General features: G+C 38.5%; 1 protein-coding gene across 1 annotated transcript in view; it reads left to right on the forward strand.

Annotated features, from left to right (window-relative positions):
* The window catches only part of CD2AP (CD2 associated protein), an 84960-nt gene that overhangs the window by 48598 nt on the left and 18651 nt on the right, over window positions 1-17711 (forward strand). The window contains exons 5-9 of the mRNA XM_075086669.1: window positions 2492-2612; window positions 5063-5247; window positions 8845-8953; window positions 12946-13037; window positions 15255-15359. Coding sequence (XP_074942770.1) covers window positions 2492-2612; window positions 5063-5247; window positions 8845-8953; window positions 12946-13037; window positions 15255-15359 — 612 coding nt within the window. The remainder of the gene's footprint in view (window positions 1-2491; window positions 2613-5062; window positions 5248-8844; window positions 8954-12945; window positions 13038-15254; window positions 15360-17711) is intronic.

Here is a 17711-nt window from a genome sequence, read left to right on the forward strand (position 1 = left end):
GTCACTTCAGAAATTAAATGGCTAACATTGAAGAGAGCAGGCTACGAGGACCAGATATAGCTTTTAGGGAAGAAGGCCCTTGCGCTATGTGCTGGCTGAACACTGAGTTTTTTGTTTACAGAACACATGGGTTTTGCATGCAAAATACTCACACAAAGTGCATGTGATAACTCTATCATTGCTGTAAAACTTTTGCTTCTCCTTTAAATCTTCCCTCCACTCCTGTCAGATGCAGCACTAAATAGTAAATTTATTTTTATAGTATTATATTTGTAGTATTTGAATATTTTGCTATCGAGCATAATTGAAATTCATATTATTTCATTAGAGTAGTTTTTATTAAAAAAGCCCCCCCCAAACCAAACAAAAACACAAAACTAAAAAACAACCAGATGGCAAAACTGCCTCCCCACCCTTCCCACCCCCCCTTTTGTTTAGAAGACTGAGTTTTCATCATTTTACAGAAATAAGCTGATGGAATTCACACTTAAAGTACTGATGTGTGTACTAGAGCTGTAACTCCCTCTTGTGGAAATTGTATCATGTGGTAAGATTTTGAAATGGAAGATGAGAGTTGTGAAACTGTCATCTGTGTTGCTGGCGCTCAGAGGTGCACAGATGCTCTCCACCAAAATATGTAGAACTTTTTTAACCTGTTTTTTTTTAATGTCGATTAAAGATACCTTTTCTGGTAATATAGATTGTATATAGTCAGGTTTTTTTTAAAGACAGTGTGGTGAGGAGGCTGAAGCAAGCACACTCAAAATATTTTTGTTTTATTCCTGAGTGTCTCTGAACTGGCATTGCTTCACTTTGCAAGTCTGTAAAGTGCTTTGCTGACCTTATTTCTTGGCAGAAGAATAAATGGATGCTCAAGTCACTTTCTGTACGGTAAGCATTAGAAGTCCTGTTCTCATTACTCTTGGGTCTAGGATGGGTGAGTCAAGGCATTTGAATTTCAGTTTCCTGTAATGTATTATGTAAAGCACAAAGCGACAGAGCCTGGTCAGCACTTGTCAGTAATCTATGCTTAAAATATTTTTTTCAGAGGACTAGACTCTGAATTTGAACCTTCCACAGCAAACCTATATTTGAGCCCCAGGATGTCTTTAAAAATAACAATGTTCTTTTCATTGCCCGTCTGCCTCTGTAGCTGCCAGGTTTTGCATGCTTTCTGCTCGCCAGAAGGCAGGCTAACGTTTAAAAACTGTGCCTGTGTGTCAGGCATAGTGACCTACAAAACAAGGCTAAAAAAAGATAATGTAAGCAACTACTGTGGGTTTGGTTTTCTTTTTCTTCCCTGTTGCTTTTTTCTTATCTAAAAACAGTTCTCCAGCCCCAAAACAGAGCAATTGAAATGAAATGTTTTGAAAATTTATCTTAATTATAGTTTTAAAACAGTGCTTATTAGGCAAATACATTTGATGTATTTAAGATATTTTGAAAAGTCTTCATAAATTTGAAGACTCCTCCTACTCAGTCTACTGGCGTTGTTTCACACCATCATCTATGCATGCCCAGCTTTTGCTTGTTCTGGTTTGGTCTGTGGGGTATTCCTGATAAACGCTCCATTAAATTTTGGAGTGTTGCAATGTAAATGAGACACCAGGAATCCAAGCACATAATGGAGGATTAGAATCATTATGCTCCCTAATTCCTAAATGGGTTTATTTCCAATGCAAAAATGAGTTGTTCTGTGACTAGCAAAGCCAACAAAATTTGGCATCCAAGAGACTTCTGTCCTTAGGACTGCTGTGTGCCACCACAAAGTCCTCGTGCGTCTCGGCTACCTTCGTCAGCTGGCCAGCTCTGATGGGAAAGTATCTGTACCTTCTGACACATCTAGACCTAGGCGTGTGCTGCTCAGCCAGTTGCCTCCTGCCAGAAGGAATGGACAGCTTAGTTATCCGTTACTCTGTGATCTCCTTAAGGACTTTTCTCTGTTCTGCACAATATTATCTGTAGAAATTGTATCTTTGGAACTTGTGTCTTTTGAGCATAATTGTCTGAAGCTGTTCAGTGGCTGTGAGGCCAATGGGAATAGGACTGGTGGAAACTGGACAAGGCAGAGGAAAAGGCAGATGGACAGCAAGAATACGTAAATATGTCCTTAGAAAGCCAGGCTAAAAGTTGCATCTTTATGCCATAAATAGTTTAAAATTTTCTTCTTCTGTTAGATGTGTAATGCATGTTCTTCTCTCTTACCTTGAGCAAGTTGATGAATGTTCTGCTGCTCTCCTGGATTAGTTGGCATAGGGCTAGTGTCATGTTTCAGGATCACCACAGTAGTGGTAGAAGTGAGAGTAAAGTATTTGTCTTCCTCTTCTTTTTGCCCACTGTTTCTACATCTTTGGTAGGTTTCTTCGATGAGAAATCATGGTCATTTGAACTTTTCCAAAGTTGTTTGTAGAGTTTTATAAGTGAAGTATGGATGGAACTGATAGGAACTCCCGTTTGCTTTATTGGTAATGTGCAAAATATTTCTATACAGGTAGAAGAAGGCTGGTGGAGTGGAATACTGAATGGCAAGGCAGGGTTGTTTCCTTCAAACTTTGTGAAAGAATTGGAACTGACGGATGATGGAGAAACACAGGACGCTCTGGATGACACAGGTGATATTCTGTTTGCTGTAAACCCGTAGCAAAGTCATTTTAGATCTTGGGTATAATTTGGAGTATTATGGCTGTAGTACAACAAAAGCTGTAAAGAATTCAAGCTTCTTGAGAATTGTGAGTGTTTAATTTCATTCTAGAAGATATTGATGCTGAGTATGAAACCTGTCTTGCTCCCAATACACTTCTAATAAAATTGCAGTCAAGCTCTTGATCTTGGAAAAGTATATTCCGTATTTTATCACTAGAAATTTTATCATATTCAGAATTGAGCTTTTTTTAGTATTGGATATAAACATATTTTTATGTTTTGTAGCTTTTTTTTTTTTTCAGTCTTACTCTGACAGACATGAGTTCTCTAACGTGGAAAACTTAAGTGATTAACCATGTCAGTTGAGAATTAAAACTTTAATCAAAAAAGTATGGAGAGCCTCAACTTAAAATGAATCCTGGGAAGGGGGTCCTGGTTCTTTATTATGTTCTAAGCTAAAAATAAAATGTTTTTAAGGCAGCATTTATACTTAGCCATTCCTTTGCGATGATGACTGTATAGCTCGGACAGAAGCTGTGGCTGAAGAGGAGTTGAGTGCTGAGGGGTGCCAGGCAGGTGCATGCTTTACAGGCAATTACAGGCAAGTTCCCTTGAAGCTGCACTTCGGAGGCATTCTGTCTATGAAGACCTGTTTGAAGACTGGGGACTTGTGATATCATACTCCTGGAATGGGATTGTTCTTTGGGAACAAGATCTTAATGCAAGTTAGTTGATGCTTAAAGACCGCTGTGTAATGTTCAGGGGAAAAAGTGATATTTATTTTTTTCCCTCCCTTGTAGTAGTGTGCACCCCATTTACAAGGTGTTCTGTATTGTTGCTAGAAGTGTTTGCTCAGAGATAGGAAAGAAAAGTCTGTCTTGGATATTTCTTGGTAAACTGTGGAAATAATTGCAGTAGTGTAAAACAAGAGTTGTTTGACTCGAGCAGTCCCAAATAGCTCAGTGGCTGTCTCCTTGGAGGTCAAGTTCACTAAATTTAGTGGGGTGTAGGGAGACGAATTTACAATTGGGTACGTGTTGGTCTTAATTCCTGAATACTGAGATCAGTGGGACTGAACGGTAATTTGAAGTAATTGTTAGTTACTGACAGAAAATACAAGTTATGATTATCGGCCCCTCAAGCCCCCAGGGATTATATTTAATGCTTAGTCAGGATCTCAAGTATCTGCTGGTTCTTTCCTCACTCCCAGGAAACAGTAAATGCTCCATTCACTGAGCTATGGTCTTTCAAATGTGCAACGTGGACTTCTCATCAATGAATTTTCTAGCTATCCGTTTAGATATGTAAGAGGGGTATAACTGAAGAGTAACTCGATTGGGGAGAGGTGAGAAACTCAAGACAAGAGGCTATGTAACTTCAAGGTTTAATCAAAACCCCTTAAATTTATGGTTGAGTGAAGAGGCTTTAATCTTTGTTGCAATTCCTGGGCATGCATATGCTGGGAAGAACTTAACCGAAAGGCTAAAAGTTGTGGAGGCTATTTTGAATTTGATTGATAAAAGCTGTCTGTTTTCACCTGTCTGTCTCCTGGAATTCTGTACATGGAAGTAGTTTGCCCATGAACACTCGTTTGTAAGTTTTAACAGATTTGATAGTAACTTAAAAAAGAAGTCTTAAAAGCTCCTAACACCTACATTGAGTTCTTCTCTGAACTATGTTCTTTGGGGGTAGATAAATGTTGTCCCTTAAAACTGAAAGATAAAAAGAAACTGGTAGATTTACTGGTATATAACCAGTATTTATCGGAAACTTCTATATCAGTTTTGAATATTTAACTCATTTGAAATAGGCTTTAAGTATTGTCAGGTTAAAAAGCTATTTAAATACATTTGCAAGACTCTCTTCAGGTATTTTTGATAGTGCATTTTGGCAATAGGAAACTTTCACTTGGTGCCTTGGGAGGCATCACTACTACTGAAACACACTGTTTTTTCCCGTGGCTGTTGAAACGTGGTAGGACTCACTATGGACCTTTACTGATTTTCACTTTCAGTAGCTATAGCTGTGCAAATGACAAGCTTTTAAATGAATGTTGGACTAATAACATGTCTTCAGAGAATGCATAAGCAATGTTTCCTAAAACTAATGGAGAACATAACACTGACTTTAACAGCCTGTGGAGCCTGAGTGATAACTGAAATAGCAAGAAATATTAGGGATCTAATGACTTAGTTGCCAGAGTATTCAGTATAATACTGGTGGTGTTTCAAATGGTTTTATGCTAAATACAAAACTAGAACAAATGTGAAGTATTAGAGCTACAATAATGTTTCTAGAAGAGCTGTTTAGCAAGAGCAGTGTACGTGTTAATTCCACCTTTTTCCCCCAGAAGAACAAACGAATAATTTCAGATATTAAAACAATGGTTTCTTTCTGTTTTTTTTTTTTTTACTTTCAGAGTCTGTTTTCAGTGGTCCTACCTCACCTGTGGTGTCTCCAGGAAACGGGAGTGAACCTGGGTCTGGACCAGCACAGCCAAAGAAAATCCGAGGTATTGGGTTTGGAGATATCTTTAAAGAAGGCTCAGTGAAACTTAAGACAAGATTATCCAGTAACGAATCAGAAGATAAAAAGCAAGATAAGGTTTGTAAAAGTTCATATTGTTTTTTGGTTTGCTGTAAAAGTAATTTAAAAGATCTGGAATCTGAAGACATAATATCTTACAGATACTGAATACACTGGCCATTAAAAAATTTGTCAGTATTGTTCCTTAATCATTTCATAGGGCTTTCGCCTATAAAACAAAACAAACCCCCTCAAACTTCTTTCATAGTAAGTTCTATTTAACATTGATTCCAAAAGGTCTGTTCAAATGTCTTGGTATTTAAAACATTAGAGAGGAAAAACCAAGCTAATAGAAAAATTGTCATTTTAAAGCCGTCTGGTATAAGACATAATAACTTCTCAAACACATCTACAGTACAAGGTCTCTTGTAGTTCTCTTTGTAACAGACTTTAAGTCTTCCTCTATAAGTTAAACTTGGCCTTTAAAACCAGGGATATTTTGGGGTTTCTTTAGTTTTTGGTTTGGGGTTTTCTTCCAAGTTATAGTGGATGTTGAGATTGCTGTTCTAGGTGTCAGCCATCATTACCAATGTAAATGTCCTTCAGTGACAAGCTTTTGGCTTTGGTGATGTCTTAAATTAATGAGCTACAGAAACTGCTGATTGTGTAAGCCTGAAAAATACTGTTCTACAATTTTGCATCCTCTTTCATTTTCTTTTCCCCCTTTTCTGTGACTGAGTGGGAAAAGGAGCTCTTTTATCCTCTATATTGAACTTAAAGCTTGGGAGAAAGCAGATATTGTGATGGTAGTGAAATTGCTTTAGTTAGTTTTATTTTGACCTGAACCTGAGAGCACTCTTATCCCTTAGAAGCACAACAGTGGTGCTCAGGCCTTTATCTTGAACTTACACATTGTTTATACCAAAAGCTTATGTATGGATTTTCAGCTTTTGATAAATTAAAAGCAGCTGAGATAATCCAATGTGTCAGTTTTAATTCAGGTGATCAATTCAAAAGAGCTCTTAAAGCCTCTATCCAATCTCAGTTTTTGTCTGTGGGTTATGGTCATTAAGGCTGTTTTGCTGACTGGTTTGCTTTCCTCTGCTGTTACAGAAGTAAATGTAATGGTGTAGGGTAAAAGGTGGGGTGAGTCTCTGGGAAAAGGGTAGGGACAGAGACTTCTTGGATGTATTTTCCCTCTGTGGCAGTGCTAAGAGCAGTGCTCATCCACCTATAGACACTGTGTGTGTCCTCTCTGTTTCTGGTGCAGTCAAAACATCAGATGATTCAGAAAATGAAAGTTGTAAGAGTATCACCTTCTGTTTAAGGCTTGGGGAATGTTATCTCCTAAGGAAGATGTTCTTCAGCCTGGAGAAGAGAAGGCTCAGGGGAGACCTTGTTACATCCTTTCAGTATAAAAGGGGCTTATAAGAAAGAAAGATGGAGAGAGACTGTTTACTGAGGCCTGTAGTGACAGGGCAAAGGGCAACGGTTTTAAACTGAAGGAGAGTAACTTTAGATTGTACATAAGGAAGATATTTTTTATGATGAGGGTGATGAGACACTGGAGCGGGTTGCCCAGAGAAGCTGTGGATGCCCCTTGTTGGAAGTGTTTAAGGTCAGGTAGTGGGCCTTTGAGCAACGTGGTCTTAGTGAAAGATGTCCCTGCCTGTGGCAGGAGAGCTGGACTAGATGATCTTTAAAGGTTCTTTCCAACCCAAACCATTCTATGATTCTGTGAAAGCACATTGATTTTTTTTTTTTTTTTTTGTTTCTCTCCAGGCTTTGTCCCTTGAAGTAGGAGTCTGTGGGATCACTATATCTTTGTGCAAATGCTGTTAGACTAGGGTTTCAGGACCTAGCTTTCAATTTGCTTTCTTGTCATCAGATTGATTGTTCAAAAGTGTGTTTCCCTACTTTCTAGTTTCTAACTTGGGTGCATAGAGAGCCTATCTAAAGTATGTTCAGTTAATGTGAAGTCTGCTCAGACATTTTGCATTGTGTGCTTTGACTGTGTATAAACACTAAAATATGTTGGCACTCTGTTTTTTTGGTTGGCTTGTCTGGAAAGTTGTTGTAGGCTGTTTCTCAGCAAGAGGGGAAATGAAGTGCGAAAACAGTTTTGCATAGCTTAAAGACAATGATGTAAACAGTTGAGTTTAATGCTTAGTATTCCACTTACGCTTGTTGCCAAAGTCATCCCAAAGGCGGTCAGACTTGCAGAACAACATGGAGAGCCCTAAGAAGATAATTCTCATTAAGGTCTTGTGAAAATTGATGGCTGCTTTGGAATTTGCTCAACTTGCTTTGGAGTTAGATGGAGGGGTGCTGGAAGGGTATTCTCAACCTTTAAGCCAGTAAAGAAAAAAGCTGTCCTCAGGAAACTGTAGAGCAGAGAGGGCTTTTTTTCCCCCTTGCGGAGTTCGGAGACTGTTCAGCACAGGAAGGCTGAGCACTGATGTATCTGAAGTGCCCAAGAGTATATATGCTCCTTCAGGAGATACGGTCCCAGCATCCTGCCTGGGCTCAGGCTATTTATACACCGTCTGCCTAAACTTCCTCTCGCGCTTCTAATTGCATCTTGTTTTGGAAGGGGAAATGCAGAGAACTATTACCATGTTGGATGGACTCGTTTAATCCCATAGGTGGGTTATTTTAGTGCTTCCTTCATATAGCATTCTGGAGTGAGTTAAATTGCATATGTACTCCAAGAACATCCCCAGTGACAGTGGCTTCCTCTGTTATGGTATGTCAAAGGTACCAAACACCAGCCCACAGGCATCACCTGGTTTTAAGGACAGTAAATCTAGTTTCTCTGGCAGTAGAAAGTCTGGAAAGTTTAACTGTAAATGAAAATGAACAGAGTAACTAAACGCAATGGGATTTTTCACATCAGAAACACTATTAGGGCTGCTCAGGTAAGTACTGACTCTAAGATCGTATTCTATGTTTGTAGCTTCTAGGGCTGTGAATAAGTGGCTGCAACTGAAGCTGTCTGAGTCTTCATGACAGCTCAGTAAGTCTCCTGGGAGGGGGGCGGGGAACCATAATATTGGAACAATTATTTTGGTTAGATGTTAACTCTGAAACTTGTTACCGGCTGCAATGTCTCTGAGGTTTTTGGTTCAGGAGAAATCTCTAGTGGAATTTATTTGTTCTGGTTCTGGTCTGTATGAATCGCTAAGAATGAAGGGAATCTGGGACAGGCTTTCATGTACTCTTATGTTTGTCTGAGTAGTTAAAACCTGATTGCCTGTTCTGCTGAGGTGGTGTATGGCTACTGAATATTCCCACTTTATTCCAGTACAAAGTGGTCAGTGAGTTACTTTCTGCAGAGCTGTTGTTCTGGGCTGAAGGAGGCAATTTTCAGGCTAATGGAACAGTAACACTAGAAACTACTGAAATATGATGGCAAAAGTGTATCTGGCAATGTCCTGAGACTGGTTTCCAGTTTGAAAGCTGTGCTGTGTCTTTAATCAGTAGACAAAATTCTAATTGCAGTGACTGTAATGAAGTAACTACAGTAAGTTCAGCACTTACTGGGAAAGCTCACTGAGTGTCTTGGAGATGGTCATTTGTGTCATCTCAGCAAATGAAAACTTGAGTGCGTCCTGTAGCCTAATCAAAAGTAAAACTCAATGAATTTTTGTTAACATAGTTCTTTTGTTCATACAGCCATCACCTAACCATCCCCCTGGAACAAAGCTCGTTCATTTTCCCGGTACAACAAAAACTGAAAACTTGTCAGAAGTAGTAAAATCAGAAACTGAAAATAAACCAAAAGGTAAGGCTGATGGAACTTTACATCTATTACTTGGTAGCCCTCTCTAGAGAAGTGTTTGGTTGTTGCATTTTTTTATTGCGTTAAAATATTCAACTTTTCTGTATACTGGCTTTGTGCATAATGCTCTGTACCTTTGAGGAGTTACACAACTGCAAAAGAGTCTGCAGGAGTTTTTGCTTGCATTTCTGTGGAAAATGAATCCAAAACATTTGTAGGGTTGTCTCCCATAAGTAAATAAGGCTGGCGTATGAAGTTTTATTGCAGCAGGCCCTTTGCATTAATTTGCTACGTTGACATGCTCAAACTGACTTACTTTCTGCCAAGCTTTTAGCATTCAGCTGGGATGCCAAAAAACTATTGCTATGGAACAGTCCCCTAACTCGGTTTCTGTCCCTAGGCTATAGAAGTGACTCTCTCGGCTCAAGATTTATTGTGGAGTTGCTAGTGTGTTGTCATAACTGTATGCAAAGTTTCTGGCATCAGAAAGTTGGTGCTTATGTTGAAGTCTGTTCCCTAGATAATCCAGTTCCATTGTGGTTCTGTTTATAACAAGTACTTTTTTATTTTTCTTTTTTGTTATCTCTAAGAATTTGACTTCATTTAACTACCAAACTATATAGTTTTAGCTAGAGAGAGATTCTTAAGTCGACCCAAAACATCTCGTGGGAGCACCAACCCCATATAAAAAATTAACTTCAATTATATGATGTGTAGACAGCTCATTTAGCCTGGTTCCAGAGCAGACACTTTTTTAACTTCTGTATTGTAAATTCAAGTATATTTTTGTTTCATGCGGAAATACCTTATTTTGGTGTAAGTGGGTTGTTTTACATGGAATGCATAACCTGCAGAAATAAGAAATCTGCACCAAATAATTGACTTTTTTGCCTGTGCTCAGGAGTTGTGTAATCCAGCACAACAGGGCACTTGAAAGAGAGGTTCGTTGCTCAGAGCCCTAGTTTATCTGTAGCTATAGCAGTATATAGGGCGCCCATGCCATTTTAGCGATATTTTGGCTTTGTTGAATTCAAGAGCTATAAATAGCATTACCGTCTTTACAAACAGCTGATTACCATCAAGAAGTGTTTGGTGTAATGGCTTGGGAGTAATTAATGCTTACATGCTTTGCAATGGCAAAACTTATCAAAAGTTTGTGTATGATGTATTTGATGGAAGTTGATGCGCACTCGCAACTTCAAAACCTTTACTAAACTTCAAAATCAGGATAGTCTTGGTATCTTGCTTTCAAACCGTTCCAGTGCTGCTATTGTAAGAGCCAGCAAGACAGTGTGCTGCCCTGAGCATTGTGAAATTCAGTTTGTCTAAAACTTTGCATAAAAATTAACCCAAGTCTGCCTAAAAAATCTGAGCATTCAGTACTAGACTGAGAGCATTCGATCTGTAGCTCTTTTTATTATTTCAGGTGCATCTCATAGTGAAAGCATAGAAAGTGGACTACTCCAGTAGTCATGCTGAGTCGCTGCTCCCCAGAGAAGCAAATATGTCAGTGGGGAATTAAATATGGTGGTAATAGATGCTGTAGGAGAACATCTGTAGGTAATACCTATAGACACCATTGAAAAGCATCTTACAGCTTTTGGAAGGACGCTTGGTTTTCTTCCTCAGTGTTTTTGTTTTAATACAGACGATATTATAGTTCATGTGTATCATCCTCAGTTTTGAGAGAGCAATTTTAAAATAAGCTGTGTTCAATATCTTAGCAAATAAACAGAGATCTCTAAAATGTTTAGACTAGTGTGGCTTACTTTGTGGTGTGGCTCTGCTGTTTCTGGGAAGCTTGTTTTGGCTTCTGGTGCAAGTATGTAAAAATATTTTGTTTTTAAAATAAAATAATTACAATTTGACCCCTCTTTCCCTCCATATTGTTAGAATACAACATCTGTGATTCCTGCTACTGTGTTATTAGTCCTGAGTCTTTGGAAAAGAGTAAATTTTAAACTACCTTTATTAGAAATCTTTGCTGTTTTGTAAATACAATCTTAAATTTAAATGCTGGAAAGTTTAAACTGGACTCTTTCTTCAGCCTAACTACTAAGAGAATATCAGGCTCAGAAAATAAGATGTTGAGGTGGCGAATTGTACGTAATCTTAACATACGTAGCTGGGCTTCTCAGTGCAGACTGCTGGGGTTCGCAGCCTGGCACATACGGGGACCTGGCAGCCTGCAGGGTGCAGGGCTCCCCGTCTCCAGCCTTGCTGGCAGCTGGAGCAGAGGGAAGGGTTCCCTTCCTGGCATGGTTTTCTGTCTGTTGTGGGACTTGGCGTGTGTGAGTGGGGAGGGGAGAAGTGCTTGGAGGAGGAGGAGGGAAGGGAAGGATTGTATAGTTCAGCTGTACTGGCCAAATCCCTAGGCAATAAGTGAAATGCATGTATTTTTATAGAATCATAATGTATAGAAATGTTTTACACTTGTGTTACACTTATTCATTAGTAATGAATAAAGTCCTGGAATAATTTAGTATATATTTGTGGTGCACCTGCTGAATTTTTTTTTTAATAGTCAGTGTGATTTTTTTTTTTTATTGGGGGCACACACACACTTTGATTTAAACATTTCTCTCTGACATGGTTCTGCTTATGTTTCTGTAATTCTTCACAAACGACAACCTAGTCCATCTATAGTTGAGCATTTTTGATCACTAGATGAGGCAGTAAAATAATGCGAGTTCTTGTACCTAGGATTACTCACGTGGTTATGTATCTATGTCTGTCTATATGTATCTCTTAAGCTTGGCACTGTGACATAGTGGTTGTCACTGGCCAAGTTAGATGTTCCTTTAAGAATACAATTTGTGCATTTTTGAGTGAAAGATCTGTATCTCGATTAAACAAAACACAACAACAACAGCAAGATTTAACTGCAACTCCCTCATTTATTTTCTCACCATCCAGCAAAAGGCAGTCATGGAGACTTGCAGATGATCTTAATGATGACTGGGTGTTGTGCTGCTCCCTAACGGGGGTTGATGCAGCTGCTCACCTGTGTGTGTTGTCAGTGCCAAATACCTGATATATGGCAGCATATTAGAGTCCTTTTTGTTTGCTTCCTCTTCCTTAATCGGTCAGATACAGAAATCCAGCCTTTTTACCTGAGAAATTATTTTAAATGTGCTAGGGTTAAAAAAGGTGCAAAAAACGCTTTGCAATCAAGACTTCTATATGGCCTTTCTCATGTTGCTTTTGTTCCAGCATGGGAAAGGAAAACAAATCCTCCTGCTTTTTCACCTGAAATCCTTATCACAATTTTAAATGCATTAGTTATTGAACTGTACCAAATGGAAAGAAAGCAATTATTCTTTCTGCTTTTGCAGAAGAGGCTGTGACTGTCTGAGTTGGTCGCTCAGATGAGCTCTGGTTTCAGATGCTCAGCCAAGGAATTCCTTTGCTTCAGTTACTTGATTTCACTGCAGAATTTCAGCAAATGTGCTGCTTGGGTATTTGAAGTTTCTGTAACTGTATTTATTAATAAAGGATGTCACCTTGAAACAATTGCGTGTATTTAATTAGGACTGTAAATTCGAAAGTTAGGTCAATTCTGAGAAAATAGCATTTAAACTCTGTGAAAAGCTTGAAACCATTTTTGTCTAAAGTAGATTAAAATTGGAGATATAATGCAATGGGAAGGGTTAGATAGGCTGTTAAAATTTTAACTGAGTGGGCTCCTCTCTTCTCCCTCTGAAGTCAGAGTACCTGAATTAAGTTGCTGTTGTGGAAAAAGTGTTTTAGACCTTGAACTACTGACTTACAAAGATTTATCTCCATTGCTCTGTAAATATAAAATCTTATTTTTCTTGTGATAGGAGTGATATAGTGAACATTTGTAACGCAGTCTCAGGCGGCTGGTCTAGAAGGGAAGTACGGTTATAATGTTCATTTCTGAGCTCTCCTTTCAGACAGCATAAGTGAGCAGGTATTATGTATGTTACTACCTACGGTATTCAAACGTAGTAAATGGTGCTGCTCTGTTTCAGCCAAGGAATACTGCAGGACAGTATTTTCCTATGAAGGCTCAAATGATGAACTCAGCTTTAAAGAAGGCGAAATCATTCAAATAATCAGTAAGGTAAGATGTTTGGTATGCTTTAACCATTCATCTAACTTTTGTGGGTTTTGTACAGGTAGGTAGTGTGCAAAATGTGAAAGCAGGAGAGTCTGTTGGAGTGGATATTCCCATAGACTGATCTGTCTCATGCGAGTCAACTCTTTGCTGCTGCCCTTGGAGTTGCAGATGTTCTTAAAGATCGTTCCAGAGTGGGAAGTTATCTTGGATTCCTCAAAGGCCAGCCGGATCAGTATACACGCAGTACCAAATGCCTTTTCAGTGAGGAAACTGGAAAAGTTTTGCAAATAGCCCTTTCACCTTCACAGCTTGGACTTTTTCTCTTGTGATATGTCAGGCTTACCTAGAGGTGATGGTTGAAAAGTATTATTGTGTCAGAAAGTGAGAAATTAAGATCTGTACTTACTGATTTTGATCTAGGTGTAATGAAAAAAACTGAGCAAATTTTTTCAGTAGGAATATGAAGTCCAAGTGTTAGAGATACTTGGTATTTCGGAATAATGTTACAGTAGTTAATGATACTGTCTGGCTATTTAGAGAAACATGGTTATTTAGGTGAAATCCTTACTTGTGCTGAATACTGAAACCACCTTTTTGAAAGGTCCTCTTGTTGCAGAGATGGTTTTAAAAAAGGAATAAACTTACCCATGCTTAATTTCCCTGCAGTACTTCGCAGTCTTTTCTTGGTTTCTGTGCTGCTATATTAAGGGATAAGTTAATGGAAAAGATGGCCACTTTTCTTAACAAAAAAAATGATATATTCAGTATTATTGACTGTAATTACAGTGGAAAAGAGTAGTTATGGAAGGCACTTTAAAAAGTGACAGCCTTTGCCCCGCCTTCACTGAATCTCTTGCTTCTCTGTCCTTTTTAAACCAATTTACGCAACGTCTGTGTCACTCCAAACTGGAGCGAAGAGTTATCCAGAGCAGAGCTCTCCCTCCAAAACCATCTTCTGAAGTCTGAGCATATTGGTGTAACTGTCAGGTGGCTGCCTCAGTCCACTTGAGCTTGCCGAGATTCAGGTATTTTTCTTTCAGCACACAAACTTTGTGCAAAGCCTGTCTCCCGTGGCCATTTCTTTTGTTTGTTCTGCCTATGATTGTTTCCCATGGAGTTGTCTCTGACTTTCTAGCATACCTCAGCGCTGTCTAAATGAGGATTAGCAAGAGATGCCTCATCCCATTTACGACTGCACTGTTCAGAAATGGACTCTGCAGTGCTTAACTGGAAGGAAGACGGGAAAATGAAAGAAAGCTTGAGCAAACTTTTACCTTCAGCACTAATCAGCTATTCAGGTCTTTTTCCTGCCAATTTCTCCTTTAGTTTAATGTGGGGTAGGATTTTTTAAAAATAATTACTTTGTTTTATATTTTCCCCCTCCTTTACCTGTTCAGTGTCTCGGCTGAGCTGCGCGCTGAATTGTCCTTGTGTACTGAACTTGGGGATGAGCTGCCTGCTGCTGCTAGCAGTGGCACATATCAGCAGAAATCCTCTTGGACTTGTATGGAGGAGTGACATCTGCAGTATTTTGGATCTGAGGCAAAGAGAACAGCTGTTATTTTTGCTGCTAAAATATTCAAATGACGTCATACTTTCTGTTACAGACAAGCTGAGGCATTGAGGCATTGATCCAGTAAGATCATGTAATGGATTTCTGTGGCACTGAATTAATTCTCTTGTTTGTTTTTTTTCTTTTTCTTTTTCTTTTTTCTTCGCCCCTTATGTCTTATTGTGGCTATTTTTTTTCCCTCAGTAGGGTATATCCTCTCGCTTATTTACCCTTTTCAGACCAGGGGACCTGATCGCTCACATCAGAATTACTTTTATGTAGTAGAATTGGGTGTTACTCCAATGACACTTGAAGTATTTACTGAACAAGTTGGCGGTGAAGGAAGCTGAGAGTATTGAATGTTTTGCATTGGGTCACAGCTGGGTTTATGTGCTTTCCTTCCCTTTGCAGGTCTTATCCTTATATCCTTATATATGATGTAATATCACTTTGTCTGCTTTTTAGACAGCAAACAAAAAGTGACCCAACTCAATCTGATCTGTAGTTCTTTCCCCTTGCTAAGGTGGTGAAGGTATTCCTCTTATAAATGCAATATTTCAGACAGGTGATTATTTTATATTGTGGATAAAAGCAAAAACGTTCCTGTAACTGTATCTGTTCTGGGGAAGAAGTAAATATTAATTGAAATGTTCTGTTGTTTGGTTTAGGACACTGGAGAGGCAGGCTGGTGGAAAGGAGAACTCAATGGTAAAGAAGGAGTCTTCCCAGATGGTTTTGCTGTTCAAATACAAGAGTCTGACAAAGACTTCCCTGTAAGTTCTTACATCTATCGTTAGTATCACAAAAAAGCATTGATGGAAATGCAAGGAATAAAAGATTTCGCAGCACATTATGCTGCTTAAAATATTAATACAACTGTGGCAGTTTTTAACTTTATCTTGTATTGGCTATATCAAAGAAGAAAGATTTAAAGGTTAACATTTGTGTTAACCTGCTCCTTAAATAGTAAACTGAGACATGCTTTTCGTGATTAATTAACATTAATGAGGATGATTATACCATATATAAAAGGATATAGTTCTGATAACATAGTGTTATGTGTAATTGATTACTGAATTAAATCCTTACTGTTTTGAAAGGAGATAAACAATTTGTCTCTTCCATCTGTAGTCCTGTAAGTAACGATAATGGCAAAATGCTGCATGACCCCTGTGGGACCGACTGGGATTTTTCCATGTTAAGTCTTGGCAGTGGGTTGCAGTGTGTGAAGGATAATCTTTGAGTGGAATCTAGAAATAATTTTTTCACCATCTCACATGCTGACTTATAGAAATACATGTTTTCATGTGGTACTGCTTTGTCTTGTAATTTTGGTTCTTACTTTAAGCGTTTTATGTTGTGATTAATACGATGTTTTGGTTCTGACAAATTTGTGTAGCAAAGATGGCTGTGTTAATTCACAAAAATACGTCATCCCCAGATGGAACAGATTCAGCTCCAGATCAGGACATTGAAATGTTGAAGCCTGTATCTCAGCAGAACAGAGTTTCAGAGTTTCATGGTAATTTAGTGCCATTTGGTCTGGAATTGGAGACATTCACAGAGGATTGCTAGATAGTTATTAACTTAGTACTTAACCTCAGTTACTGAACATACACAGAAAGTCTAGTTACTCCAAGTCAGCATTTCCTTTTCAAATTGATTCCCAGCTTTGCAAGGATGGTATAAATGCTGTAAATATGGCTGACTTGATTTGAGAGCTGGGTGGGTAGTATCACTCCTTTGCAATACAGAATTGTCCCCTCTCAAGAGGGGAAAAAAAATACTCTTTTACCATAAACAATGTTTCCTGTAGACAGACCTTGCTTTGATCCTTTATTCTGCTTTGTGTGGTGTGTCTCAGTGATTCACCTTGCACTGAGCAGCTTTGAAGTTCAAGGAGTTGGATGGCCGATTATTGTAATCGGCTATTTGATACCTACTTAATAAAAACAGAGATCAGAACTGTATAACGGCAAGTTGATGCTGAACTCTCAGTGTAATTGTTTTTCATACAGGCAGCAGGGCTGTAGAGTTGGATAATGTATTTGCTTCTTTGGGAAACAAAGAATATCCAGTCTTGTTACTTAAGTTCAGTAGGTTTTGTGTTCTCTGGAACTAGAGAAAGAAATTTAACAGGGGGTTTCATGCTTCCTTAATTACATTTCACTTGACAGAATAAAATCTTTCTGCATTAAGAAGAGCTTATTCAATAGCAGTTGGGACACAGAAGTGAAAGCCATCCATAGCGCTTGTTTCAAAAATAGCCACTACAAAGCATTTTTGGCAGGGCTGTACTAGACTGAGCCCATACGGTTTCAGCAGCTTTAAGAACAAGAGTTTTTGTAGGCTTTTGTGATCATTTTAATCAGTGAGTTTTGTCCTTAGCACAAAAGAGGCTCCTCTTCTAGAGCATTTTCATTAATCAGATTCTGAGGATGAGGTGGCTTGACATGTCTGTCCTGCGAGGTACCAGTACTCCTCCGACCCGAGAGAGATTCACATCCAATTTTACCAGTTTAAAGAAATTAATGAGTGACAGCATTTTAAAATCAAGTTATTTTCAATGTACAAACTGTGGCACCGTAATACCTGTAAAATTTTAATGGCTAGAGTAGTTTGTCCACCTTTCCCACTTAAATATACAGTGATAAGGAAGCTCAGAACAATGTTTTTCATGTAACTGCAGTGTTTGCAAATGCTGCCTCTTCTTCTTAACACTTCTAAATTACAAGTCAGTTAGTTTAAATAGTTCTTCTGATACTGACTTTAGAACTTTTTTTTTCTCAGTGAAAATGACCTTTTTTGGTTCCAAAAATTTTACCTGATTATGCTTTTAAACTTGCCTGTGTTAACCAAGATTGAGGTTTACATATTGAAATTAAAATGAGTGCGATCAGAGCAATTCTTTGGACTAGAAAAGATGCAGTTCTTAGTTTTTAGTTCTTTGTACCTGTACTGCTTATGCACGTTGCTGAAGCACTATCTGATTTGAAGAAACCTGCATTTTGTTCCTGTTTTTTTTTGCAAGTGGTTGTGTGGGAGATACCAGAGGAATTGCTCCAGTTTTCTGTGTTTCCTGTCTGTGAATTGATTGCCTCCTTTGTGAAATACTTTGAAATCAT

The sequence above is a fragment of the Phalacrocorax aristotelis genome, chromosome 3, assembly GCF_949628215.1.
Source record: "Phalacrocorax aristotelis chromosome 3, bGulAri2.1, whole genome shotgun sequence".
NCBI lineage: Eukaryota > Metazoa > Chordata > Aves > Suliformes > Phalacrocoracidae > Phalacrocorax > Phalacrocorax aristotelis.